Raw genomic sequence first — 27,998 nt, 5'->3', positions numbered from 1 at the left:
CCCCAGAGCCATGAGAGATGACAGAAATGACTGTTGCTGTTTCCGGCCACTGAGGTTGGGGTGTTTGGAGTACAGCCACTACAGGCATCCTACAAAGAGGTCTGCCCTGGGATGGGACCCCCCCCACATCCCACAGCCACCTCCCAACACAGGGCCAGAGACCCCAGGATCAGCAGGCCAGCATGACCATAAAGGAAGCCCAAGCTTTCCACCCTGTCAACCAGGAAGTCCCAGATGGGAGATAGTAATGTGAGAACAAAGGCAAACGTAAGCAACTTTGATGATGTGAAATAATAGTAAAGCTGATGGAAACGGGAGGTAGAGCAGGAAGGAGATTTCTTCATCTTGCACAGTGAGGGTCGTCATAAAATATCTACAGCAACAGAGATCTGGGGCAGGTCCAGGCTCCGCTGGGTGGCTGTAAGGTGGCTTGTTGGACTGACCTGAGTCACTGGTGTCACTAGTCCCTGAAATCACAGCATCTCCACTGCTCTGACAATGATAGGTTTAGAGGCTAGGCCCCAGCCTACTGGGTATACATTTCCTTTCGTGCTGGAGATGGACTCAGAATGCGCATGTGACCCTATGTGGGCCAGCAATTGGCCAGTGCAAGATCACTGGGGCTTCTGGGACCAGGGTTCTTATTTTCAAGATACAGCCGTGTGAAAAAATGGCCCCTAGCAACACACGAAGAGGGAAGCTCCACACTCCTATTGCTTGGCAGCCATCCTTCCGTCACTAAGGGAGCCAGCCTTAGGATAAAGCTGAGGGGTGGAGCAATGGAAGGTACTCAGGTCTCTGCGACAGTTTTTTGTTTTGTTTTGTTTTGTTTTGTTTTGTTTTGTTTTGAGACAGAGTTTCACTCTTATAGCCCAGGCTGGAGTGCAATGACACAATCTCGGCTCACTGCATCCTCTGCCTCTTGGGTTCAAGCGATTCTCCTGCCTCAGTCTCCCAAGTAGCTGGCCCACCACCACACCCAGCTAATTTTTTTGTATTTTTAGTAGAGACGGGGTTTCACCATGTTGGCCAGGCTGGTCTCGAACTCCTGACCTCAGGTGATCCGCCTGCCTTGGGCTCCCAAAGTGCTGTGATTACAGGCATGAGCTACTGCGCCTGGCCCCAGCTAATTTTTATATTTTTAGTAGAGATGGGGTTTCACCATGTTGGCCAGGCTGGTCTTGAACACCTGACCTCAGGTGATCTGCCCACCTCAGCCTTCCAAAGTGCTGGGATTACAGGCAGGAGCCACTGCGTCCAGACTCTATGATGGTTCTGTAGAGCCTGTAAGCTGAACAGTCCTGGAGCCTACCTTACCTCTGAACATCCACTGGCATGAGCCAATAAATTGCTATATTAAGACCGTTCTAGTTGGAATTTTTTCCTTTTTTTTTTTGACAGGGTGTCACTCTGTCACCCAGGCTGCAGTGCAGTGGTATAATCATGGCTCACTGCAGTCTCAAACTCCTGGGCTCAAGCTATCCTCCTCCCTCAGCCTCCTGAGTAGCTTGCACTACAAACACGTGCCACCACATCTGGTGAATTTTTAAATTTTTCTTTTGTAGAGATGAAGTCTTGCTATGGTCACCCAGGCTAGTTTAGAACTCCTGGCCTCAAGTGATCCAACCACCTCGGCCTCCCAAAGTGCTGGGATTACAGGCATGAGCCACCATGCTCGACTGTTTCTTTCCTTTTTAAAACATTTTTTATTGAGATATAATTCCCAAAACATAAAATTAATCATTTTAAAGTTTATACTTCAGTGGCTTTTAGTATATTCCCTATGCTGTACATGCATCGCCACGATGTACAGAACATTTCCATTTCCCCAAAAGAAACCCCCAATCTGTTGGCAGTTATTCCCCACTTCTCCCCAACCCATGCCCTAGGTATCCACTAATCTACTTTCTGTCTCTGTGGGTTTGCCTATTCTGGACATTTCATAGAACTGGAATCACACAGTATGTGGGTTTTTGTGTCTGGCGTCTTCCAGGTTCATCGGTGCCATAGCCCGATTCAGCACCTCATTATCTGTGATGCTGAATAATATTCCTTTATTCTGTTTATCCATTTTTCTGTTGGTGGTCATTTGTGTTGCTTCCACTTTTGGGCTATTGTGAATAGTGCTGTTATGAACGTTCTTTTTTTTTTTTCTTTTTTTGAGACAGAGTCTTGCTCTGTTGCCCAGGCTGGAGTGCAATGGCGTGATCTCGGCTCACCGCAACCTCTGCCTACCAGGTTCAAGCAATTCTCCTGCCTCAGCCTCCTGAGTAGCTGGGATTATAGGCACCGCCGCCACGTCCAGCTAATTTTTTTGTATTTTTAGTAGAGACGGGTTTTCACCGTGTTGATCAGGCTGGTCTGGAACTCCTGTCCCCAACTGATCTACCCGCTTCAGCCTCCCACAGTGTTGGGATTACAGGCGTGAGCCACCGCACCCAGCCTGTTATGAACATTTGTGTACAAGTTTTTGTGAGGACATATGTTTTCCTTTGAGTACCTACAAGCAGAAGTGCTACGTCATAAGGTACTTCTATATTTAACGTTCTGAATTCCTGCTAAACTTTTCCACAGTAGCTGTACCACTTCATATTCTCACCAGCAATGTATGAAAGTTCGTTTTTCTACATTCTCACCATCACTTATTTTTTTTAAATTATTATTGTACTCATCCTAGTGGATGGGAAGTGGTACCTCATTGTGGCTTGAATTTGTATTTCCCTGATGACCAATAGTATTGAGTACCTTTCCATGTGCTTATTGGCCAGTTGCATATCTTCTTCAGAAAACTGTCTATTCAAATCCTTTGCCCATTTTCAAATTGAGTTATCTTTTTCTGCTTAGTTATAAGAGCTCATAAATATTCTCTATACTCAATACTTATGACATAGGTAATTTGCAAATATTTTTACCCATTCAATGAGTTGTCTTTTTACTTTACTGGTAGTGTCCTTTGATGCATATTTTTAATTTTAAGGAGGTCTAATTTATCTATTTTTTTCTTTGGTTGCTTATGTTTTTAGTGCCAAATCTAAATATTGCCTAATCTAAGATCATGCAGATTTTTACCTGTTTTCTTCTAAGAGTTTTATAGATTTGGCTCTTACATTTAGGTTATTTAGTTGACTTTCAGTTCATTTTCATATTAGCCCTAAGATAGAGTTCCAAGTTTATTCTTTAGTATGTGAATATCTGGTTGACCCAGCACCATATGTTGAAAAGGCTATTCTTTCTCCATTGAATGTTTTTGGCAAACATTCAATATCAATTGACATTAACATAAATGTATAGATTTATTTCTGGACTTTCAATTCTATTCTGTATCTATACTCATGCCAATATCACACAGTAATGATTACTCTCTCTCTCTCATATATATATACACATACTTTTTGTTGTTGTTTTTTTGTTTGTTTGTTTGTTTTTGAGACAGAGTCTCACTTGGTCACCCAGGCAAACTGGAGTGCAGTGGCACGATCTCAGCCCACTGCAACATCCACCTCCCAGGCTCAAGCAATCCTCTTGCCTCAGCCTCCTGAGTAGCTGGGATTATAGGCACTTGCCACCAAACCCAGCTAAGTTTTGTATTTTTAGTTGAGACGGGGTTTCACCATGTTGGCCAGGCTGGTCTCAAACTTCTGACCTCAAGTGATCTGCCTGCCTCGGCCTCCCAAAGTGCTGGAATTACAGGCATGAGCCACTGCACCCCGCCGATTACTATAGTTTTGTAGTAAGTTTTGAAATGGAGAAGTGAATCTTCTAACATTGTTCTTGTTGAAGATTGCTTTGGTTCTTCTGGTCCCTTGCAGTTCCAAATGAATTTTAGAATCAGCTTGTCCATTTCTGGGAGAAAAAAAAAAAAAGTTGAAATTTTGATAGGGATTGCATTAAATTTGAAGATCTTAATGTTAAGTCTTCTAGTCCATGAATATAGAATATCTTTCCATTTTCTTTCAACAATGTTTTGAAGTTTTTGTATACCAGCCTTGCACTTTTTTTTTTTTTTTTTTTTGAGATGGAGTCTTGCTCTGTCGCCCAGGCTGGAGTGCAGTGGCCGGATCTCAGCTCACTGCAAGCTCCGCCTCCCGGGTTTACACCATTCTCCGGCCTCAGCCTCCTGAGTAGCTGGGACTACAGGCGTCCGCCACTTCGCCTAGCTAGTTTTTTGTATTTTTAGTAGAGACGGGGTTTCACCATGTTAACCAGGATAGTCTCGATCTCCTGATCTCGTGATCCGCCTGTCCCGGCCTCCCAAAGTGCTGGGATTACAGGCTTGAGCCACCGCGCCTGGCCTGCACTTCTTTAATTAAATTTATTTCTAAGAATTTAAGGAGTATTCTTTTGATGCTATATTTTCTTAATTTGATTTTCAAATTGTTCATTGCTGGTAGATAGAAATGCAACTGGTTTTGTATATCAATCTTGTATACTGCAACTTTACTAAACTCACTTATTAGCTCTACCAGTTTTTCTGCAGATTCTTTTTTTTTTTTTTTTTGAGATGGAGCCTTGCTCTGTCGCCCAGGCTGGAGTGCAGTGGTGTGATCTCAGCTCACTGCAAGCTCCACCTCCCAGGTTCACGCCATTCTCCTGCCTCAGCCTCCTGAGTAGCTGGGACTACAGGCGCCCGCCACCACACCTGGCTAGTTTTTTGTATTTTTAGCAGAGACAGGGTTTCACTGTGTTAGCCAGGATGGTCTCGATCTCCTGACCTCGTGATCCATCCGCCTCAGCCTCCCAAAGTGCTGGGATTACAGCCGTAAGCCACCGTGCCCGGCCCTGCAGATTCTTTAGGGTTTGGTTTTGTTTTGTTTTGACAGGGTATTGCTCTGCCACCCAGGCTGGAGTGCAGTGGCATGATCATGGCTCACTTAATCTTCCAGGCTTAGGTGATCCTCCCACCTCAGTCTCCTAACTAGAACTACAGGTGTGTGCCACCATGCCCAGCTAATTTATTGTAGAGACGGGGTTTTGCCAGACTGCCTGGGCTGATCTTGAACTCCTGGACTCAAGCAATCCACCCACCTCAACCTCCCAAAGTGCTGGTATTAAAGGTATAAGCCACCATGCCCAGCTTCTTTGGGGTGTTCTTTAAACAAGATCATGTCATCTGCAAATGGAGACTGTTTTACTTCTTTCTCTCCAATCTAGATGGCTTTTTGTTATTTTTTCTTGTCTAACTGCCCTGCCTAGAATTTCTAGTACAATGTTAAGTAAGTGGCAAGAGTGGCCATCTTTGTCTTGTTCCTAATCTCAGGGGAAGGCTTTCAGTTTTGTACCATTAAGTATGTTAGCTGTGGGTTTTTTTCATAGATTCCCTTTATCAGACTGTGCGAGTTCCCTCCTTTGCCTAGTTTGTTGCATGATTTTTATCACTAAAGGGTATCCTGACTTTGTTAAAGGTTTTTTTTTTTCCTTTTTTTTTGAGACAGAGTTTCACTCCTGTTGCCTAGGCTGGAGTGCAATGGTGTGATCTCGGCTCACCGCAACCTCCGCCTCCCAGGTTCAAGCAATTCTCCTGCCTCAGCCTCTACAGTAGCTGGGATTACAGGCACCTGCCACCATACCCAGCTAATTTTTTTGTATTTTTAGTAGAGACGGGGTTTCACCATGTTGGTCAGGCTGGTCTCAAACTTGTGACCTCAGGTCATCCACCCACCTTGGACTCTCAAAGTGCTGGGATTACAGGCGTAAGCCACCACACCCTGCCTGTTAAATGTTTCTTTGTCAAATTCTTTTGTGACTATTTAAATAACCTTGTGGTTCTGTCCCTTTATTCTATTAATATGATGTATTACATTGATTGGGCTCTGTATTTTAAACCAATCTTGCATTCCTGGGATAGATTCCACTTGGTCATGGTGTACAATCCTTTAACATGTTGCTGAATTTGGTTTGTTAGTTGTTCGTTAAGGATTTTTGAATCCAAATTTACAAGGGATATTGGTCTGTATTTTTTATTGTGATGTCTTTGTCGAGCTTCACAGCATTAAGTCAAAAGTGTTCCTTCCTCTTCTCTTTTTTTGGACACATCTGAGAAGTACTGGTGTTAACTCCTCTTTAAACATTTGGTGGAATTTGCCAGTAAAGCCATCTGATCCTCTGATCCTGGGCTTTTCTTGCTAGAACAATTTTTTTTTTTTTTTTAAACTACTAACTCCAAATTCATCAAATTCGGGAAGATTTCAGCCTTTATTTCTTACTGAGAATGAGCCATTTCTCTTGAATGTTTTCCCTCATGTTGCTGCAAGCCTGTTTTTGTTTGTTTGCTTTTGTTTTTTTAAGATAGGTCTTGCGGCCGGGCGTGGTGGCTGACGCCTGTAATCCCAGCACTTTGGGAGGCCGAGGTGGGCGGATCACAAGGTCAGGAGATCGAGACCATGGTGAAACCCCGTCTCTACTAAAAATAGAAAAAATTAGCCGGGCGCAGGGGCGGGCGCCTGTAGTCCCAGCTACTCGGGAGGCTGAGGCAGGAGAATGGCGTGAACCCGGGAGGCGGAGCTTGCAGTGAGCCGAGATTGCGCCACTGCACTCCAGCCTGGGCGACAGAGCGAGACTCCGTCTCAAAAAAAAAAAAAAAAAAAAGATAGGACTTGCTCTGTTGCCCAGGCTGGAGTGCAGTGGCATGATCTCAGCTCACTGAAACCTCTGTGTCCCGGTTCGGGCGATTCTCCTGCCTCAGTTTCCCAAGTAGCTGGGGTTACTGGCATGCGCCACCACGCCTGGCTGGTTTGTTGTTTTTTTGTTTGTTTTTGCATTTTTAGTAGATACTGGGTTTCGCTCTAAGACTGGTCTCAAACTGCTGATCTCAAGTGACCCATCTGACTCGGCCTCCCAAAATGCTGGAATAATAGACATGAGCCACCACGCCCAGTCTGCTGCAAGCCTTTTAATGTCCAGAGCTATAAAAAAAAAAGTTGATTTTTGAGTTTTTTCCCTTTTTTCATTGTTTTTGTGAAGGGGTGAAATTTGTATTTCTTCATCCTCCATCTTCATTGATGTCCCTCCTTAGCTGGATTTCTGATAGGGCAGACACAAATGCCCCAACTCACAAGACACTTATTTAGTTATAAGGATGATGGTTCTCAAACTTTAGTGAACACAATTAACTAGGGGAGACTATTATAAATGCATATTCCTAGGTCCCACCACAAATTCCGATGAGTTTGTCTGTGGCCTGGGGACCTGCATTTTGAAAGCACTGGATTACAAGATCTAAAAGTAACGAACAAATTGGGAGGTTGAGAGGAGGAAAGGTTGTATAAATATGTTAACTTCACATTGATTTCATACAATAGAGCCAAAAAAAACTACACAGTTGAGAAATCAAGATGTGGGGTGTATGCTTTAGAGTTACGAAGGCAACCACTGTAAGAACTAGAAACAAAAATAGTTAAGACAGGCCACCTTCAGGGAGTGGAGCTGAAGTAAGACAGGGCAATTTTAAATTTTCTTTATAGTTTGAGCTTTCTTTCTCAAATACAGCTGTTATCTTTATAATAAAACAAACACAAAAATGACAAGAAAATCAGTAAAAGGGGGCTACTGGCCAACAATTCTGTCTTTCCTTCCCAGTGCCTCTGCCAGCATAGTCATCCATCCACCAGCAGCTATGGCCCAGGGGCGTGCAGACTGGCTCCTCGGAATGGCACATGGAGCTGGGCTCCTCCCAGGAGCCACATTCCTTCCCACCTCCCGCCAGAGGCAGGCATGGGCAACTGAATGCAAACAAGATGAAGAGGACACTGTAATCTTAGCAATTGTTAGCTGCCAGCCGCAGCCATAACCTGGAGTCACAGAGCCCTGGACTCAAGGTCAAAAGAGACCTACACAAGGTCACATAGTGACCCAGTCCTTACCAGAACCAGTAGTCTTTGGAGCTTAAAACAAGTATAGGCCAGGCGTGATGGCTCATGCCTGTAATCCTAGCACTTTGGGAGGCCGAGGCAGGCAGATTTCTTGAGCTCAGGAGTTCGAGACCAGCCTGGGGAACACGGTGAAACCCTGTCTCTACTAAAGTAATAAAGAAATTAGCCAGCTTCGTGGTGTGTGCCTGTAGTCCCAGCTACTTGGGAGGCTGAGGCAGGAGAATTGCTTGAGCCAGGGAGGTGGAGGTTGCAGTGAGCTGAGATCGCACCACTGCACTCCAGCGCGAGATAGAGCAAGACTCCATCTCTAAAAAATAAAATAGGGCCGGGCGCGGTGGCTCAAGCCTGTAATCCCAGCACTTTGGGAGGCCGAGATGGGCGAATCACGAGGTCAGGAGATCGAGACCATCCTGGCTAACACAGTGAAACCCTGTTTCTACTAAAAAATACAAAAAACTAGCCGGGCGAGGTGGCGGGCGCCTGTAGTCCCAGCTACTTGGGAGGCTGAGGCAGGAGAATGGCGTAGACCCGGGAGGCGGAGCTTGCAGTGAGCTGAGATCCGGCCACTGCACTCCAGCCTGGGAGACTCCGTCTCCAAAAAAAATAAAATAAAATAAAATAAAATAAAATAAAATAAAATAAAATAAATAAGCATAAATCTAAAACACTTTGCTTGGAAGCTGGCCTCAGGTTTAGCTTATACCATAAATTCACCTGCCAACTGTTTCAGAGGTCTGGAACATGCAAGTGGGGATGGCCGATTCTGAGGGAGGTATGGGCATGTGACAGCTGTGCCCTCTGAGCTGTGGGGGAATGTGGCTTCCCCGATCCCTGGGCTCTGGAGGGCTGTTTTCTGGGTGAAGGTGATCCAGACCATTCAGGCCAAAGCCCCAGTGCCAGAGACTCATTGTCCTTCCCACGGTGGAGACGTTTCTCCCTCTCAAGACATCCTGCACTAGCATGGGACGGGCTCCTCCACTCCACAGTGCCTGGAATCCATGTGGGCAGGGATGAGGAGGGAGGCAGCTGTTAGTGGGAAGCGAGGCTGTGGGACTCCAGCGTTCTGGACAGCCCCAGCCAGAGGTGACACTACTCTGATGTGCTGAGTGGCTGACTGGTAGGGTGTTAGTGAATGGAGGTTTTCTCACAACTCCATGAGAATCCGGGGCAGGCCATGATAGTGGGGAAGGCTTTCAGATGACGCAGCACTGGAGCTGGACCTGCTGGCTGGGCAAGCTTCAGACACAGGAGGGTGGTGGCTTGTCCCTTGCTGTAACAGGCAGAAAATGTAATGATGTGACACGCCCCACCTGGGCCCATCTTGCCTCTGGCTCTGCAGGCCTCCTGAAATCAGCTCTAGGAGGCCCAGGGAACCCCACAGGCAACACCAGATTTGACCCCACCGAGGAGGCCATACCAGGTCCCAGTCCACAAGATGAACACTGTGCTCTTTAAAAAGAACCCCTGTCTTTGTTGGTGTTAGTTCCCAGCCAGTGAAGTCACAATGATGGTAGCAACCAGTACCATCACCTGGTACCTGAGTGCCAGGCACGGCTCCGAGGGATGCACACACACAATGCTACCCCTCAGCCCCAGCCATCCATGGACCCTGTGGAAAGGAAGGCATGGAGACACATCGCAGGACTTGAGAGTGGCAGAATCAGGATCTAGGTGGGTAGTCAGCTCCAGTGGGGGGTTCACGGCCCCTCGCTCCTCTGCCCTTACCTTCACCCATGAGAATGTGACCAATCATCTCTGTAGCTGCAGAGGCCAGCAAAGGGTGAGACTCCTAATTCCAGTGCATATTTGCTGAAAGAGAGAATGAAAATGAGTACCCGCATATCTCAGGTACCTACAACAGACTGTCATTATAACTGCAAGGGACAGAGTGAACTTAATAGACACCAACATGTCCTCAGCAGTTCCAACAAAACAAATGGTGACAAGTACCAAGTCAGTATGACCTACTAGTCTCCATAGTAACTGGAGGTCAAAATGAAGAGGCAGGACATTCCAGAACAGTACGGACGCACCAAAGGAACAGGCAAAAATGCGCACCTCCTTCTTCTTCTTCTCAAAAGTATGTATACTGGTTTTCTGTTGCTGTCATACAAATTACCATAAATTAAGCAACTTAAAATAATACATCCCAGTGCTTTGGGAGGCCAAGGCGGGAGGATCACTTGAGCCCAGGAATTCGAGGGTGCAGTGAGCTATGATCAAGCCACTACACTCCAGTCTGGGTGACAGAGTGAGACGCTGTCTCTAACAACAGCAAAGCCCAGTTCTGGCGGTAAAGGTGGCATTTCATAGCAATGGGAAGGTGCAGGGTGATCCTGGCAGGGCACGTGATGAGGGTGTGGAGGCAGCGCCTGGGAAACATCCATGTCAATACGATCACAGAAACAATGGCAGCTCCCTCGTGACTGAAGCAAAGTAGAAAATGCACCGATGAAGGTGGAGGGTGCAGAATGCAACCCAAAGTACAGAAGAGGTGAGGGTGCAGAAAATTATGGGCAAGAAACAATGCTCTCAGGTTCTAGATTTGTGGTCTTAATTGAATCATAATTTGGAGAGTCTTTTTTTTTTTGAGATAGTCTCGCTCTGTCGTGTAGGCTAGAGTACAATGGCGCCATCTCAGCTTACTGCTACCTCCGCCTCCCCGGTTCCAGTGATTCTCCTACCTCAGCCTCCTGAGTAGCTTAGATTATAGGCACGCACCACCATGCCCAGCTAATTTTTGTATTTTTAATAGGGACTGGGTTTTACTATGTTGGCCAGGCTGGTCTTGGACTCCTGACCTCAGATGATCCACCCGCCTCGGCCTCCCAAAGTGCTGGATTACAGGCATGAACCACTGTGCCTGGCTGGAGAGTCCATTTGGGCCACGTGTGGTGGCTCATGCCTGTAATCCCAGCACTTTGGGAGGCCAAGGCGAGTGGATTACCTGAGGTCAGGAGTCCAGGACCAGCCTGACCAATATGGTGAAACCCTGTCTCTACCAAAAATACAAAATTTAGCTGGGCATGGGGGCACGCACCTGTAGTCCTAGCTACTCGGGAGGCTGAGACAGGAGAACTGCTTGAACTCAGGAGGCAGAGGTTGCAGTGAGCTGAGATCATGCCACTGCACTCTAGCCTGGGCAATAGAGTGAGACTCCGTCTCAAAAAAAAAAATATTGTTTTTGTACAGATGGAGTCTCACTGGGTTGCCCAGGCTGATTTCAAACTCCTGGCCTCAAGCGATCCTCCCACCTTGGTCTCCCAAAGTGCTGGGATTACAGGCATGAGCCACCTTGACCAGCCAAATAAACTCTTTTAGACTGTTCCCAGGACAAGTTTAGGGCAAATGTTCCACAAACCATTACATGTAAGCACATGTGTGATTATGACTGAACTTTCACCTGATTTGTGAGGCCCCACAGTAGCCTCAGAAGGAAAGAGCCTGGCCCCTCAGACTGCAGGGAGGTGAGTATTCCATGCTCACCTGGGCCACCTCCACCTCCTGCAGCTCAAGGGCTCAGCCTGGTGGGTGCTGGTCCCCAGGGTGCAAAGGAGGAGCCAGCTTCCGTCTTGCATGGGTTGATGGCCATGCAGTTTGATTTCTTCTTTGAGTCAAAGGAATCCCGTCAGGGCCAGCCTGCAGCTGCCCTCCTGTCTTGGAAGACTAAGAACTGCACCCCGCTCCTGCAAGCTCGTCCATAGCCCCGGCAATGCCACGTGCTGCCTTCCTTTGCTGCATACTGGTCTTGGCCACCTGCTATCACCATGTGGCTTCTCCCATGTCCTGGTCCTTGCCCCTGCGGCATTTAAGCACATCTCCGCACGCGCTCAACACTGCAGTGCAGCCACTTTTGTGTGCTTCTGATCTCAATGAGTTCACATGCTCAAGAAGCCGCAGAGCAGCCATTGCTGTGTGCTTCTGATCTCGGTGAGTTCGCATGCTCAAGAAGCCTTTGGCACAGAGTTTATGACCTCAGGCTCTCCAGTTCAGTGGGCTTAGGTTCACCCCAGACCTGTTCTATTTACTAGCTAAGTGCAATTCTCTTAACCTCAGTGTGCTCATCTAGTTATATACAGAATGGTGATGGCAGTACCTACCTTATAACATTGGACTGATTCACCCAGCAAACATACCTTGGGCACCTTCCGGTGCTCTCTGTGTGGGGGTACAGCTGAACTGCTGCAGGGTGACAATGGAACTAGAGCTGGGGCGGGGGCTGGGGGCTGCAGGGGCTGGCCCAGGCAGGACCTTCAGTGCCTGGCTAGGAGCCTTGGACTCTGTCCTCAGAGCAGTGGGAACCCACTGGAGGGCTTCAGTTGCAGGGTGGGAAGGGTGATGGGGTATGCCAGACTCATCTGAACAAAGCCACAGTCTTTGTGGAGGGGGCAGCAACTAGAGCCCCGGGGACTACACAGGCAGCTGTTTGCAAGGATTCTGCAGGCAAAAGTAGTGTGGGGGGAAACTGAGGATGAACTTGAAACTTAGGGTGACAGGTGGGCGTGTAAATTCGTTCAACCTTTATGGAAAACAGTATGAAGATTTCTCAAAGAACTGAAAATTAAACTACCATTCGCTCTGGCAATTCCATTGTTGGGTATCTAAAGGAAAAGAAATCATTACATCAAAAAGACACCTGTATTTGTATGTTTATTGCAGTACTATTCACAACAGCAAAGACACAGAATCAGCTTAAGTGTCCATGGATGGATGAATGAAGAAAGCAAACATGGCATATGTACACAATGGAATACTATTTGGACTTAAAAAAGAATAAAATCATATCTTTTGCAGCAGCAAGGATGAAGCTGGAGGCTATTATCTTAAGTGAAACAAGCTGGACACAGAAAGACAAATACCACAGGTTCTCACTTATAAGTGGGAGCTAAATAACATGTACACAAGGACATAGAGTGTGAAATGATAGACAATGGAGACTTTGAAGGGTGAGGGGTGGGAGGGGGTGGCTGGTGAGAAGTCACTTAATGGGTACAGATATTTGGGTGATACCCTAAAAGCCCACACTTCACCAATATACAATCTATGGATGTAACAAAACTGCACCTGTACCCCATAAATTCATACAAATAAAAAAGAAATTTAGGTGATAAGAGCTACGGGCCTTGGTTACCAGTCCTGCGCATGTGCATGAGTGTGTGATTTGTGGCGTCACACCGTGTCAGGAAGCCAATCGGGGCACTGGGAGAGGTGATAAACTGGAATTTGGAAATGCTGAATTTGCGGTGCCTGTGAGGTAGAAAGTGAGGAAGTCCAGCAGCAATGGGCTAGACATCTGGAATTTAGGAGAGATCTTAATGGAAGAAAAATATTTGGGAATTAGGGTTTTCAGGGGGTAACTGGCAGAGAATTGAGGGAGGAGATGGCGTGGGGTTAATAACGTGATTATATCTTCTTTTTTTTTTTGAAATGGATTCTCGCTCTGTTGCCCAGGCTGGAGTGCAGTGGTGCAATCTTGGCTCACTATAACCTCTGCCTCCCAGGTTCAAGCAATTCTCTGCCTCAGCCTCCTGAGTAGCTGGGATTACAGGTGCCCACCACAATGCCCGGCTAATTGTTTGTATTTTTAGTAGAGATGGGGTTTCACCATCTTGGCCAGGCTGGTCTTGAACTCCTGACCTTATGATTCACCTGCCTCAGCCTTCCAAAGTGCTGGGATTACAGGCATGAACCACTGCACCTGGCCCATATCTTCTTCTTCTTCTTTTTTTTTTTTTTTTTGAGATGTAGTCTCGCTCTGTTGCCCAGGCTGGAGTGTAGTGGCACAATCTCAGCTCACTGCAAGCTTTGCCTCCTGGGTTCACGCCATTCTCCTGCCTTAGCCTCCCGAGTAGCTGGCACTACAGGCACCCTCCACCACACCCGGCTAATTTTTTGTATTTTTAGTAGAGACGGGGTTTCACGATATTAGCCAGGATAGTCTTGATCTCCTGACCTCATGATCCGCCTGCCTTGGCCTCCCAAAATGTTGGAATTACAGGCAGGAGCCACTGCGCCCGGCCCCATTCCCATTCTTGTTTCCAAAGGACTGTATCAGCTGTACTATCACCCCTGTAGGGACACGCCCTCAAACACCAAGGACTCCATTTTACAGACAAAAAATTGCAAAGTATAACAGTTGCACTTTGAGTATCTGCTGATCAAGAGAATACATAATGATAAAAGTGCATTATAAGTTCAGCAGCCTAGGATTTTTTTATAATTTTTTTTTTTTTAAAGACAGGGTCTTGTCATGTCCACACTGATCTCAAACCTCTGGGCTCAAGTGATCTGCCTGTGTTGGCCTCCCAAAGTGCTAGAATTACAGGCATGAGCCACTATGCCAGGCCAAGCTCAGCAATATCTTAAGTGAGTCTGTATTTTATTAACTGCGATGACATCTATACACATTTGGAAAATACAGTATTGTGTCCACATGTTCTGTAGAAGCTTTGTTATATTAATTTAACGATAAATGCAAATTACTGAGCTATCTGATCTCAGGAGGTATAAATTACTTTCTCTAATTGCTGCCTTCAATCAATTTCTGTCAAATTTCCCTTATTTCCCTTAACAATACTTTGGGCAGATCCCGTAAGTTCCCAAGCAGTTATTCAAAGTCCAGTCAGTTCAATCTCAAATACAAGGTAAGCCTTTGCCCACTCCCATCACCACCTGGGTTTATGGCTTAGGACACTTTAAGAGAACAGGTGGGATGTGCTGCCTCAGAATTCCCACCACTCTCCTTAGGGTCTCCCTTCTCTGATGTCAGGTCATGGAGAATGAATTAGGGAAAAGGGCAAAAATCTTTCCATCCACAGGGTCACTGGCTGTATTTTTCTCAGGCTAACACTAATTCAATTTTTTTAAATTGAGGTATACTTTACTTATAACAAAGTTCACCAATTTTAAGCACACATTTTAATTTTTGACAAATAACTACCACCATTATGATACAAAATATTTTCACTGCCGAGCCCACTTTGTGCTCCATGCAGTCAATCCTTTCCCCCAACACCCAGCCCCTAAGTACTCATCTGCTTTCTCTCACCACAGTGTTGGCTTTCTGGAATTTCACAGTACGCAGCCCTTGGTGTCTGGCTTCTCCTGCTGAGCCTGACAAACGTGAGACTCCTTGCCACGTGCAGCAGCAGTCTGGTCCTTTATTCTGCCGAGTGGTATTCCACTGTATGGATCCACTTGTTCCACTTTTTTTTTTTTTTTTTTTTTTTTTTTTTTGAAACGGAGTTTCACTCTGTCACCCAGGCTGGAGTGCAGTGGTGCGATCTCGGCTCACTGCAACCTTTACCTCCTGGACTCAGGTGACTGTTCCACTTCAGCCTCCCGAGCAGCTGGGACTACAGGCATGCACCACCACACATGGCTAACTTCTTTTTTGTTTGTAGAGATGGGGTTTTGCCATGTTACCCAAGCTGGTCTCAAACTCCTGGGCTCAAGTGATCTGCCCACTTCGGCCTCCCAAAATGCTAAGACACTGCATTCAGCCTGTTTGTAATTTTCTTTTTTTTTTTTTTTTTTTTTTTTTTGAGACGGAGTCTCGCTCTGTCGCCCAGGCTGGAGTGCAGTGCAGTGGCGCGATCTTGGCTCACTGCAAGCTCCACCTCCCGGGTTCACACCATTCTCCTGCCTCAGCCTCCCGAGTAGCTGGGACTACAGGCGCCCACAACCACGCCCGGCTAATTTTTTGTATTTTTTAGTAGAGACGGGGTTTCACCGTGGTCTCGATCTCCTGACCTTGTGATCCACCCGCCTCGGCCTCCCAAAGTGCTGGGATTACAGGCGTGAGCCACCGCGCCCGGCGTAATTTTCTTACACAGCCAAATTAGTTCTTTATGTATTCTGAGTAGAAATCCTTTATATGTATTTAGATTTTCTCCTAGTCTGTAGCTTGCCTTTCATTGTCTAAATGAGATCTTATTAAAAATTAATTTTCTCTGGGTTTATTGAAGTATAACTTACATTTAATAACACTCACCCTTTTTAGGCAGAGTTCTGTGAATTCTACCACTACAATCAAGATACAGAATTTTCCCATCACCCTCCCAAAATTTCCCTATACCCTCTTCTAGTCAATCCCCTCCCCTCAAATGCAACCCCTGGCAACCAACCACTGGCCTAATAGTGTCTTTTGAAGTGGTCAAAGTTTAAAATTTGATGCAGTACAATTAATCAATTTTTAAAATTATGTGTCTTAGTCTGTTTGTGCTGCTATAACAAAATACCTGAAACTGGATAATTTGTAAACAACAAATTCATCACTTACAGTCATAGAGGCTGGGAAGTCCAAGATCAAGGCACCTGCAGGTTTGGTGTCCAGTGAGGGCCCACTCTCTGCTTCCAAGATGGTGCCTTGTTGTGTCCCCTCGAGGATATGAACACTGTGTACTCACGGTGAAAGAGATGGAAAGGCATAAAAGGGCTAGCTGGTTTCTTTGGGCCCTTTTATAGGGGTACTAATCTATTCATGAAGTTGGAGTCCTCATGATCTAATTCCTCCCTAAAGTCTTAAACTCAAGTAGCTTAAGTTCTCCAACTAGCTGTTTTTGATCTCTGTGAGGCCAGTCTGTACAGTGACTTTCTTCTTTCTTTCTTGTTTTGAGATGGAGTCTCGCTCTGTCACCCAGGCTGGAGTGCAATGGCATGATCTCGGCTCACTGCAACCTCTTCCTCCCGGGTTCAAACAATTCTCCTGCCTCAGCCTCCTGAGTAGCTGGGATTACAGGCAAGTGCCACCACGCCTGGCTAATTTTTGTATTTTTAGTAGAGACGGGGTTTTACCACGTTGGTCAGGCTGGTCTCGAACTCCTGACCTCGTGATCCACCCACCTCAGCCTCCCAAAGTGTTGGGATTACAGGCATGAGCCACCGCACCCAGCCCCACTGACTTTCTTTCATGGGTAGTTGATGTAAGTTTTTCCAAAGGCTCTGCAGGGTATCCTCAGTGTACAGTGTTCTGATATGGGAAACGGGCTCTAGCTCAACCTCCTTCACTCCCAACTCCAACTAGTTTTGCCATCAGTGTTACTCCCTATTGCTGCTTGCTTCACAGCCTCTGGCCTAGTGGATGGGGTCTGGCATTGGACAGCACAAGCAATGACAGGCAAGCCCCTGAAGACCCCTGCCCAGAGGTCTCTCTTTTAGTTTTCTCGCTTTCTTCAAAGGCAAGTATAAGGGCAGTCTAGCAAGCTCACACTGTCCAAGCAGACATCCAATCAGGGAAGATGCCAGCCTCTCTTTTTAGGCATCTGAAGTCATTATGGTAACTCTCTTGGAGCTACACCTTATTGGCTTTAGTAATAGCACAGCACCCTCCCTATTTCTGCACCCAGGAGGCTGCTTAGGGAAACTCCTACCCTTCCTCCCACCCCATCCCTCTCCTGTTGCCCAGTTAAGCCTGAGGGTAGGGTGGTGGCAGTTCAGAATGACAGGGCTGGCTCTTCAGCCCTCTAACGATAAGTTCTGGGTGCTGCTATGTTGTGCTGCCTTTACAGTGTGGGATACTGAATGCCTCTGGGTACTCACCTTTGTGCCCTGACTCACTAATTCCAGGGTAACAGGAAAAGGCTCATTAAACGTTCCGTTACATGTAGCTCTAATAAAAACAGCAATAATAACACCAAAACACTCACACAGTGCTTGCCAGGCACCAGTGTCTTTCTCTACTTATGTTAACTCATTTCCTCTTCACAACAACCCACCCCGTTAAGTAGGATCAGTAACCCCTTTGCACAGCTGAGGAAACTGAGACATAGAAGCGGTAAACTGCCCCAGTTCACAGGGATAGAGAGCCAGAGAGCTGCAATCCAACTCGGGGAGTTTGGCTGGAGTCCACGCTGTGCTGCTTTCCACATAAGAGAGACAGAGAAAAGCTGCACCTGCAAGATCCATGGTTTCGGCTGCGTATTTGAATAATGAAGTCAGCAGTCGGGAGCAAAGAGAAAGCACACATCTGCAGCCGCATCTCTGTCCCTGAGCGCTCCCCCACACTGCCAGACCATGGCGGTAGAGGGGAGTCCCGCGTCCTGACCCCCGGCAGCCGCGCACTGGGGGGCCCTCAACCTCCGGGTTACTTGAGGGCACTCTGTAGCCACCCACGGAGAAGAAACGACGGCGGCGGTCACCCTTCCCCACTCCAGCCGCCTGCGGTCCCGCTACCCCTCGGCCAGGACGCGTAGCAGCAGCCACTAGGCCAGGTGGCCCCAAGTTGCGTGCAAGAGCGACGGCTGCGCATGTGCGCGGCGTGCGTGGTGCGTGCGTGCTGACGCGGGTGTCTGCTCCAACGTGGGGGTCACTAGACAGCAACTGCCTTCCAAGTTCTCGTATCAGCTGCGGGAAGGACAGAATGGTTCCAGTCACCCGAGTGTGGAAGGAGACCCAATGCTCAGCAAATGCACGGACTTGAGTCCCTAGGAGCGGGGCGGCCATGGTGCGGAAGCAGCTGGCACGGCCCCCTCAACCGCGGACCCCTGGGGTTCTCACTGCCGACCCGCGCGCGTTCAGTGCTGCGCATAAGTAAGATTTCCAATTGGAAGGCCTAGGTCCCAGCTTTGCCCCGCACCACACCGTGGCTTTGGGCCAGACACGTCATAGCCCTGGAGCTCTTTCTCCCCATTGTTGAGATGAAGAGGGTGCACGAGGTGTTCGACGCAGCAAGGTTAAATGGAAGGAAACGGGGTGGCCACTTAAGTGAGTGGTTGCACGCGCTTGCGTTGGGTGCTGCAGCCTGGAGCCAGGAAGGTGGGGCAGGGACCTTGTGGTGTAAGGAGTGGCAGTGAAAGTGCCTGGGGTCAGAGGGAGGCAGGGGATGAGTTCTGAGTGGGAGGAGGGGCAGCTCAGGTTTCATCAAACAGATGACCTCTGAACCAGAACTTGAAGGATGAGAAGGCACATGACTGAGAGGGGCGATGGCCCTGGGAGCATCCTGGCACAGCGGGTGCTGAAAGCCTGCATAGAGCATAGATGTGTCTAGAGAGTTCTGGGATTGATCGCTAGCGCAGTGTTGGGCTCATGAGGAGGCAAGAGGTGGGCTTGGAGCTGGAGGTGGGAAAGGCATGGGGAGTGTCTTGAAAGCCCCCTTCACCTGCTGGTCTTGAAACACTGCAGAGGGTCTTTAGGCATGGAATTTATATGAGATGTGTGTTTCAGTAAAGTAACCGACAGGAACTACACAGGAATTGTAATTGTACAAAGGGGATTTCGGAGGAAGGAAGTTAGTCTCAGTCCAGGGAATAACGAAGGCCTGGGCTCAGGAGTTCAGTGGGGAAGGAGAAAGAAGCAGGATTCCAGAGAGATTTTCGGCCTAGTAATTGACAGGCTCCCGATTAGAGCAGAATCTAAGATGATGCCTGGGTTTGGAAGACTGGGTGAACTGAATCATTAAGACACTGAAGTGTCTACCAAGTGCAGACCTTGTGCCAGGTATTCAGCATCCAAAGATCAAAAAAGACCTAGACTCTGCCCTCAGATATTTCTACTTGAATAGGGCAGATGGACACATAACTAGATAATTGTATCTATACCTTGTGATGTGGAGGATTACAGCTGTCCCTGCCTGACCTGGAGCTGGGGGTGAGGGCAGGGGGGCTTCCTAGAGAAGTGGAGCCTGAGCTTGGCAGAAATGGGAGTTCACAGGCAGTGTGAGATGGGTCCCCTAGGTACAGTAAGAACGCAAGCAGGAAGCCCAGGGAGTTTGTGGTGTGTTTGGAGAACTAGAAGCAGATGCTGGAGTGTAAAAGGAGAGCTTGACTTTTATTCTCCAGAGGGTGGGGAGCCATTGCAGAGCCTTAGGTAGAGAAGGGCCTGGTCAGATTTGGGTTTAGGGCAACTTACCCTGGTGCCTTGTGGAGAACGGTTGTAAAGGGGAGAAGCTAGGAGGGAGAGGTGGCTGTAGGAAGTGCTGGTGAAAGAGAGTGGAAGCTGGAGCTGACACAGGGAGTTCAGGAAGGAGAGAGGGGTGGGGGATGGTGGGGTGGGGAAGTGAAGGATGAGGAGGGAGGGCAGAGGTGAGGTCAGTGCTGCATACCAGGTGCATGAGGCCTGGGGACCATCTCTGTGGAGGTACCTAATGGCAATGTACTAGCTAAGTCATCTTGACCAGTTCACTTAGCCTTGGTGATTTGCCTCATATTGCAGAATGTGGATGATAAGACCTACCTCATAATGTTGCAGTGATTCACTCAACGAGTATTTACTGAGTATCTGTTGGTGTTCTGGGTGCCAGGGATTCATCCGGATGGCCTCAGCAGAAAATACACAAGAAATATGGGTTGAGCTAAAAATCAAGGGCCCAATTAGAACAGATTTGACTGTCATCCATATTAACACTCCCAGAAAAGAGGGAGATGAGCAGAGAGAGAGAGAGAGAGACTCTTCCAAGGCAAGGCAAGAGTAGGCTGCAGGATCACCCTGTGCTGGCCGGCAGGAGCCAGGGGCTGGCATGTATTTGGCCAGATCATCTTTAAGTGGCAGTTTGAGAGTAGGCTCTCTAAGCTCTTGCACTGGTGTCATCACTTCTGGGGATTTCCTGAAGAAATCCCCAGATTTCTTGTGTGGGTAGAGGGAGCTGGTGATAAGTATTCAGCCAGGTGCATCCCAGATCCCAGGGCCTCATGGGAGGACCCGGGAGTGCTGGAACCGGCCTCCTCATACCACGGTACAGCTCTGCCTAGAGCCTCTTTCTCTGCTGAGTGGTTCTCTTAGCACAAAATGAGTGTTGTCAAAAGGGCATGTATTCTGCTTTCACTAGCTGCACAAGAGAAGAACAGCAGCTGTTGGTATGCCTTAGAACTACTCTTTTTTCTTTTTTTTTTTTTTTGAGACGGAGTCTCACTCTGTAGCCCGGGCTGGAGTGCAGTGGCCGGATCTCGGCTCACTGCAGGCTCCGCCTCCCGGGTTTACGCGATTCTCCTGCCTCAGCCTCCCGAGTAGCTGGGACTACAGGCGCCCGCCACCTTGCCCCGCTAGTTTTTTGTATTTTTTTAGTAGAGACGGGGTTTCACCGTGTTAGCCAGGATGGTCTCGATCTCCTGACCTCGTGATCTGCCCGTCTCGGCCTCCCAAAGTGCTGGGATTACAGGCTTGAGCCACCGCACCCGGCCAGAACTACTGTTTAGAATACCTACCCCTTTGACAACACGTACTTCGTTCTCAACCATAAACAACCATACCCCTTGTTTATGGTTGAGAAGATGAAGGCCTGGTGGAATTAGCTTCTTGCCAGAGACTACACAGTGGCCCTAAGGACTCTGCCTTTTCCTTGGCTCTCTGAGCTTTGTCTCAGAGGTGTTTAATTGCTCCAGCCAGATCCATGTAAATAGCAAATTAAGCCCACATGGTGGCTCATGCCTGTAATCTCAACACTTTGGGAGGCTGAGGTGGGCAGATCACTTGAGGTCAGGAGTCTGAGATAGCCTGGTCAATACAGTAAAACCCTGTCTCTACTAAAAACACAAAATTTAGCCAGGTGTGGTGGCACACGCCTGTAGCCCCAGCTACTGAAGTGGAAGCTACGGTGAGCTGAGATCATGCCATTGCACTCCAGGCTGTGTGACAGAGCGAGACTCCATCTTGATAAATAAATAGCAAATTAATGTTTTAAGTGAGGTAACAATAATGGTTTACTCTGATTTAATTTACAAATAAACATGGAGTTTTTGTTTATAAATTTTCACCACTTTTAAAATCTTCAAAGGCGAATTAAAATAGTTAATATTTGTTGAGTGCTTCATATGTATTTTCTCATTTGATTTTCACAACATCCCTGTGAGTTAGATATGATTATTGCCATTTTACTGACAGAGTAAGGTTGGAGCAAGGTGGAGTAAGATGGGGTAAGGATGAGGTTAAGGGTGGAGTAAGGTAGAGTAAGGTTGGCGTATGTTGGGCTAAAGTTGGGGTAAGGTAAAATAAGGTTAGGGTAAGGTGGGATAAAGTTGAGGTAAGGCGGAGTAAGGTTGGGGTAAGGTGGGCTAAGATGAAGTAAGGTTTGGCAAGGTTGGGGCAAGGTTGGAGCAAGGTTGGAGTAAGGTGGGTAAGGTGGCAAGGTTGGAGTAAGGTTGGAGTAAGCTTGGGGTAAAGTGGGGTAAGCTTGGGGTAAGGTTGGAGTAAGTTTGGGGTAAAGTTGGAGTCAGAATGGGGTAAGGTGGGGTAAGACTGGGATAAGATAGAGCAAGGTTGGGGTAAAGTGGGGTAAGGTTGGGGTAAGGTGGCCTACAGTTGGAGTAAGGTGAGGTAAAGTGAGGGCAAGGCGAGGTAAGGTTGGGGTAAGGTGGGGGTAAGGTGGAGGGTAACTTTTAAGATGTGAGACTCTTTTTGCACGCCTTGTCTTACCCTTCTTGCTGTCCAGTAAGGAGCAGCTTTTCTCCTCAGTTTAACTGTAGTGAGCATTTGCTGGCGAAGTTGAGGGGACACGCACATTGTGCATCTCTGTTTGTCTGAGCTGAGGCTTGTGTTTGTCCTAGGAAGGGCCATTTGGGAGCTGTTTGAGATGGCATCTCACAGTGAGCAGAGGAGGGCACAGTCAGGGTGGTGATTGGGGTGAAAATTCTGCTCATGAACAATGATTTGGCGTGTGCACAGATAATAGCTTTTCTAAATCTTGTTTTGTTTTTCTGAAAAATAAGTGACTGTAACCTGAACACCTTTGAGTTTCTCCAATGCTGGTTTAGTCTGAGGCTGGGGCCTGCCTGCCTTCCCTTTCCCTTTCTCACTAAGTGGCTGCTGCTTGCCCATCTCTGACCTTTCAGAGTCTCAGGTCTGATGGTGGTAGAGATGGAGCACAGGTGACTGATTCAGGGGACTCAGAGACACCCCTTGGAGGCGGGACAGGAAGGGTTGGAGGTAACTGGTTTCATGTGGGCAGAACACAGGACATAGATATCCTCGTCAACCTTGGTCTTCTCTGTAGTATTTCATGCAGGGTCCTGGTCAGTAAATCTGGCCAAGTGAGTCATTTGAAAGCAGTCATGTGATCTGGGTTGATAAGTGGGTAAGCCATTGGCTTTCATCAATCTCTGAATTTATTAGTGAACTTTAAAAAAGAAACCTTTCTTGTGCTTTTAAATAATGACTTTTTTTCTTGTTTTTGTTTTTTGTTTGTTTTTTGTTTTTTGAGACAGTCTCGCTGTGTCACCCAGGCTGGAGTGCAGTGGCGCCATCTCGGCTCACTGCAAGCTCCGCCTCCCGGGTTCACGCCATTCTCCTGACTCAGCCTCCTGAGTAGCTGGGACTATAGGCGCCCTCCTCCAAGCCCAGCTAAATTTTTTTTTTTTTTTTTTTTTGTATTTTTAGTAGAGACAGGATTTCACCGTGTTAGCCAGGATGGTCTCGATCTCCTGACCTGGTGATCTGCCTGCATTGGCCTCCCAAAGTGCTGGGATTATAGGCATGAGCCACCCCGCCCAGCCATGACTGTGTTTTTTAATCTTACCATTTAAATCTAGTTTTCCTGAAGATGCTTGTGTGCCTTTGGCCAATAGGATCTTTGTCCGAGGTGGCAATGAAGATAGTATACCATGAGCCCATAATGCCTCCAGGGTAGTGGCTGCCAAAATTAACAGCTGTGGAATTATTTGTGACCCTGTTAAGGATAAACATATTTGTCCCTTTTCATTTTATGATCAGCAACTGCTAGAGTTCTTACTTGTAATTGCAATTTACTGCCCTCACTGTATTGCTTAGTTTAGAGGTGGACACAGAAAGAATGGAACATTTGTTTTCTTTTGGATCTGAGCTATGAATTTGGGCCTCATTATCATGCAGGCCTTGGCCCCTCTGTCTCTACAAGATTGGGCTTTCCTGTTTTTGTCATTCTCAGCTTACTTCGTAGGCACGCTTTGTGTAGAGGAGAAAAATACCCTCCAAAGAACCTCCCAAGGAGGTTACCAGGTACACGGTTCAGCCAAGTGGGTGACTCGATGGGATGCATCTCTTTGTGTTTGTCCGGGCCGGGAAGGGTGTGACAGCATGTTGGGAGAGACAGCTCCCAGCCAAATAACTTTACCACCTGAGCTATGAGGCAGTTCCTGCACATCACCACTCCAGCAGGGTCCAGCCTTGCTGCCGCAGAAAGCGAGGGTGTGGGAAAGCAAATGGCTCCACACGACGCTTGCGGTGTTCAGAGGGATGAGTATGAGTTGTGTGGATCTCAGGGACCCCTTTGGCCCGGGAATACATGTATTGAGCTCCTCCTATATGCGCATTTATGTGGGTGAAGTGTATCTACTTACATACTGAAGTATTTGTGAGTAAAACAAGAAAAAAAAAAGATGTGAAGGATGGATAGAGAAAATAAAACAGCAGGAGGCTGGTAGTTCCTGAGGCTGGATGCTGGGCACATGGGCATCCATTCTACTCTTCTCTCTACTTCTGTGTATATTTGAACATTTTCAAAATAAGAGTTTTTGTTTGTTTGTTTGTTTGTTTTGTAGTTTGTTTGTTTTAGATGGAGTCTCACTCTATCACCAGGCTGGAGTGCAGTGGTGTGATATAGGCTCACTGCAACCTCCACCTCCCGGGTTCAAGCAATTCTCCTGCCTCAGCCTCCTAAGTAGCTGGGACTAGAGGTGCGTGCCACCACGCCCAACTAATTTTTTTTTTTGTATTTTTAGCAGAGATGGGGTGTCACTATGTTGGCCAGGATGGTCTCCATCTCTTGACCTCGTGATCCACCCGCCTTGGCCTTCCAAAGTGCTGGGATTACAGGCGTGAGCCACCGCGCCTGGCCTTTTTTCTTTCTTTCTTTTTTTCTTTTTTTCTTTCTTTTTTTTTTTTTTTAGATGGAGTCTCACTCTGTAGCCTAAGCTGGAGTGCAGTGGTGCGATCTTGGCTCACTGCAACCTCTGCCTGTGGGGCTCAAGCGATTCTCGTGCCTCAGCCTCTTGAGTAGTTGGGACTACAGGTACACACCACCACACCCTGCTCATTTTTTTTGTTTTAGTAGAGACGGGGTATCACCATGTTGCCCAGGGTGGTCTCGAACTCCTGAACTCAGGCAGTCCCCCTGCCTTGGCCTCCCAAGGTGCTGGGATTACAGGTGTGAGCCACCATGCCCAGACAGAATAAAAGGTTTTTTTTAAAAGTATGCATAGTATTTGTCTTAGCCTGTTGTACTGCTGTAACAAGATACTTGAGACAGGGTAGTTTATAAACAGCAGATATTTATTTCTTACAGTTCTGGAGGCTGGGAAGTCTGAGACCAAGGCACCAGCATTCAGTGTCTGGTGAGGGCCTTCTTGCTGTGTCCCTATGGGGCAGAAGGCAGAAGGGCAAAAGGGCCTCACTGGTTCCTTCAAGCCCTTTTACAAGGGCACTGATCCTGTTTCTCAGAGCTCCTCCTCCAGAACTTAATCACCTCCTAAAGGCCCTTTATCTTAATGCTATCACATTGGCAGTTAAGTTTCAACACATGAATTTTGGGGGCATGCAGGCCATGACAGTTTTCAAACATTTGTCTGCATACATAGGACCCATCAAACACTGTACTGCTTTGGCGCACACACCGAGCTGGGCCTCTGAGTTCAGCAATGCTTCACTTTCCTGGCATGCAGAGCTGAGGGGCAGGGACAGAGATGAAGTCTCTGAGGCACAGTGATGGTATCATGGAAACCTTGAACTGTGGGGACTCACCAGGGGAGGGTCGGGGTTGGCTTCACTGAGGAATCGAGGACTGAGCCAAGACCCTAAGGATGACTGGGAACCTCCTGGGTGCTGTGGGACTGGGGGAGAGGAAGAGGGAGTCTCAGATGGGGGGAATTCCCTGCGTAGTGGCCCCGGGGCCTGAGGGTGGCCAGAGGACGGAGCCCAGAGGGAGGGGAGGATGGTGAGGCAAGCATGGAAGGTGTGGGGCATTCCAGGCCCGGTTAGGGGATTGGCCTTTGTCTTCGTGCCATGGACAGCCATTGAGGCGTCTAAGTAGGGAGTAGCCGCAAATCAGGCTCCCGCTTTCCAGCCACCATTTATTTATGGCTTGGAGGGTGAGTGGCACAGGCAGGCACTGGCATCCAGGTGAGAGATGACAGCTCCTCAGACTGAGGCTGTTGGGGGGGTGTGGTGGCAGGGGTGGGAGTAGAGGTGTGTTTGAGAGAGATGGAGGACATAGTGGCAGTCTGGACATGGGTCATGGGGAGGAGGGGTCAGCATAAACAGTGATGGGGCCATTGCAGAGACAGAACGCCAGAACAGGACCCGATGTGGAGGGGAAGCCTTGCATCTGACTTGGGTGGATCTGGAGGGAGATTTTGCAAAGGCAATTGGTCATATAGACTTGGGGCTCAGAGGAGGCCCCTGGGAAATGAGTCTGGGGGACTCCCCCACATGCAGATGCTACTGAGAGTATGGAGGAGTTGCTTAGGGAGAGGTATGAGCCTGGGGACCACAGGAGGTGGCTCCAGCAGACTCTAGAGCCCCAGCTTGGGTTTTTTCTTTTTAAAATTAAACAAGCCACGCTTAGGTGTGCTTGTTGTAAAGATGTGAAGCCAAAGCAACTATATACAGATGCAGACACTTTCAGACACTTTTCCAGACAGCACAGCTACACGTACGCACATACGCATAGATATTATTTTCAATTTTATGTGAATGGGATCATACCATCGTCCCACCAACTAATTTTTCTTGAAGATTTGCTTTCTGATTATAAATGTCACACAAAAGTATAATGGGAGTCCTCTCCTAAAATCCCATTCTCCAGAGATAACAGTTAACATATTCTTCAACATTTTCTTCTATACCTATATAGTATTTTATTATATAGATGAATCGTTATTTATAATTATTTCTCTGAGGAAGAACATTTAGATGCCTGTAAGTTTTCTTCTGATAAAAAATAGCCCTACAGGGAATATCCTTGAGTGTCTGTATTCACTTGCATGCATTTGTGAGTAGTTTTGCAGGCTGGGCTCCTCCAAGTGGAATTGCTAGGCTAAAGGGCATGCACCTTTTAGAGGTTTTTGTTTGTTTGTTTGTTTGTTTGTTTGTTTGTTTGTTGAGAGGAAGTCTTGCTCTATCACCCAAGCTGGAGCGCAGTGGCGCCATCTTGGCTCACTGCAACCTCCGCCTCCTGAGTTCAAACAATTCTTCTGCCTCTGCCTCCGAAGTAGCTGGGATTACAGGCATGCACCACCACACCCAGGTAATTTTGTATTTTTAGTAGAGACAGGGTTTCACCATGTTGGTCAGGCTGGTCTTGAACTTCTCCTGACCTGTAGTGACCCACCCGCCTCGGCCTCCCAAAGTGTTGGGATTACAGGCATGAGCCACCACACCTGCCCAACCTTTTAGAGTTTTAACAGATGTTGCCCCGCGGCCTGAGAATGCCTGTTTCCCCACACTTTCACCAGCACTAGATTTAACCTAATCTGTTGGGTGAAAAAGGTTGTCTTATTGATGCCTTAATTTACATTCTATCCATGACTTGCAACTTTAAGCATCTTTTAAAATGTTTATTGGTTATAGGCAGTCTTCATGAGAACATTGTATCCTTTGTCTGTTTTTCTTTTGGGTTTCCTTTATTTTTCCTGAATGGATTTGAAACAGTTCTTTACAGGATCTGGCAGTTGATTGACAGCTTCTTAATTCTAAGAATGTCCCCAACTTAAAAGTAGCCCTGGAGAGTCCCCTTCTTCCGTGTCACCCCCAGTGTCTTGTGTGAGTTGTCACCAGGCCCCACTTGTTTTCCTCTGAAGCGTTCTGACAGCTCTGCTTACGGCCCCTGTGTTGAAGGGACATGCTGCAGGCCGGGCATGGTGGCTCACGCCTGTAATCCCAACACTTTGGGAGGCCAAGGCAGGCGGATCACTTGAAGTCAGGAGTTCAAGGCCACCCTGGCAAACATGGGGAGACCCCATCCCTACCAAAAATACAAAACAGCTGGGCGTGGTGGTGGGCGCCTGTAATCCCAGTTACTTAGGAGGCTGAGGCAGGAGAATTGATTGAACACAGGAGGTAGAGGTTGCAGTGAGTCAGGATCATGTCACTGCACTCCAGCCTGGGCAAGAGAGTGAGACCCTGTCTCAAAAAAAAAGAGAGAGAGACATGCTGCAGAGCACCCTGCAGTGTTCCCGAGGTGTGAGGTGACAGAGCCCTAGTCTCTGATTCTGTGACAGCTTCGGAGGG

General features: G+C 47.6%; 1 protein-coding gene and 2 long non-coding RNA genes across 5 annotated transcripts in view; 1 reads left to right on the top strand and 2 right to left on the bottom strand.

Moving 5' to 3' along the window:
• Positions 1-3,268: 3,268 nt before the first annotated feature.
• Positions 3,269-27,998, bottom strand: part of LOC107000534 (uncharacterized) — a 30,436-nt gene continuing 5,706 nt past the window's right edge. Inside the window, exons 1-4 of one of the 3 annotated variants that reach the window (XR_013399605.1) lie at positions 16,150-16,905; positions 9,594-9,677; positions 8,583-9,138; positions 3,269-3,843 (exon numbers count right to left, since the gene is read on the bottom strand). Coding sequence is in view for 1 of the 3 variants with exons in the window: in XM_077950982.1 (XP_077807108.1) it covers positions 9,658-9,677; positions 17,762-18,311 (570 nt within the window). In the remaining 2 variants the exon portion in view is untranslated. Of the gene's footprint in view, positions 3,844-8,582; positions 9,139-9,593; positions 9,678-16,149; positions 17,061-17,761; positions 20,717-27,998 lie in introns of those variants that run through there. The other 2 variants (XR_001447677.3, XM_077950982.1) reach the window with 2 other exon arrangements.
• Positions 6,132-8,193, top strand: LOC144331969 (uncharacterized). Its single transcript, XR_013399627.1, has 2 exons — positions 6,132-6,289; positions 6,591-8,193. It is a non-coding gene; the product is annotated as an uncharacterized LOC144331969 (long non-coding RNA).
• On the bottom strand, positions 14,727-15,694 carry LOC144331986 (uncharacterized). Its single transcript, XR_013399644.1, has 2 exons — positions 15,488-15,694; positions 14,727-15,177 (listed from the first exon to the last, which is right to left on the bottom strand). It is a non-coding gene; the product is annotated as an uncharacterized LOC144331986 (long non-coding RNA).

Source organism: Macaca mulatta, chromosome 10 (assembly GCF_049350105.2).
Source record: "Macaca mulatta isolate MMU2019108-1 chromosome 10, T2T-MMU8v2.0, whole genome shotgun sequence".
NCBI lineage: Eukaryota > Metazoa > Chordata > Mammalia > Primates > Cercopithecidae > Macaca > Macaca mulatta.
The sequence above is the reverse complement of the archived record's forward strand: the minus strand, read 5'-3'. Positions and strand labels throughout refer to the sequence as shown.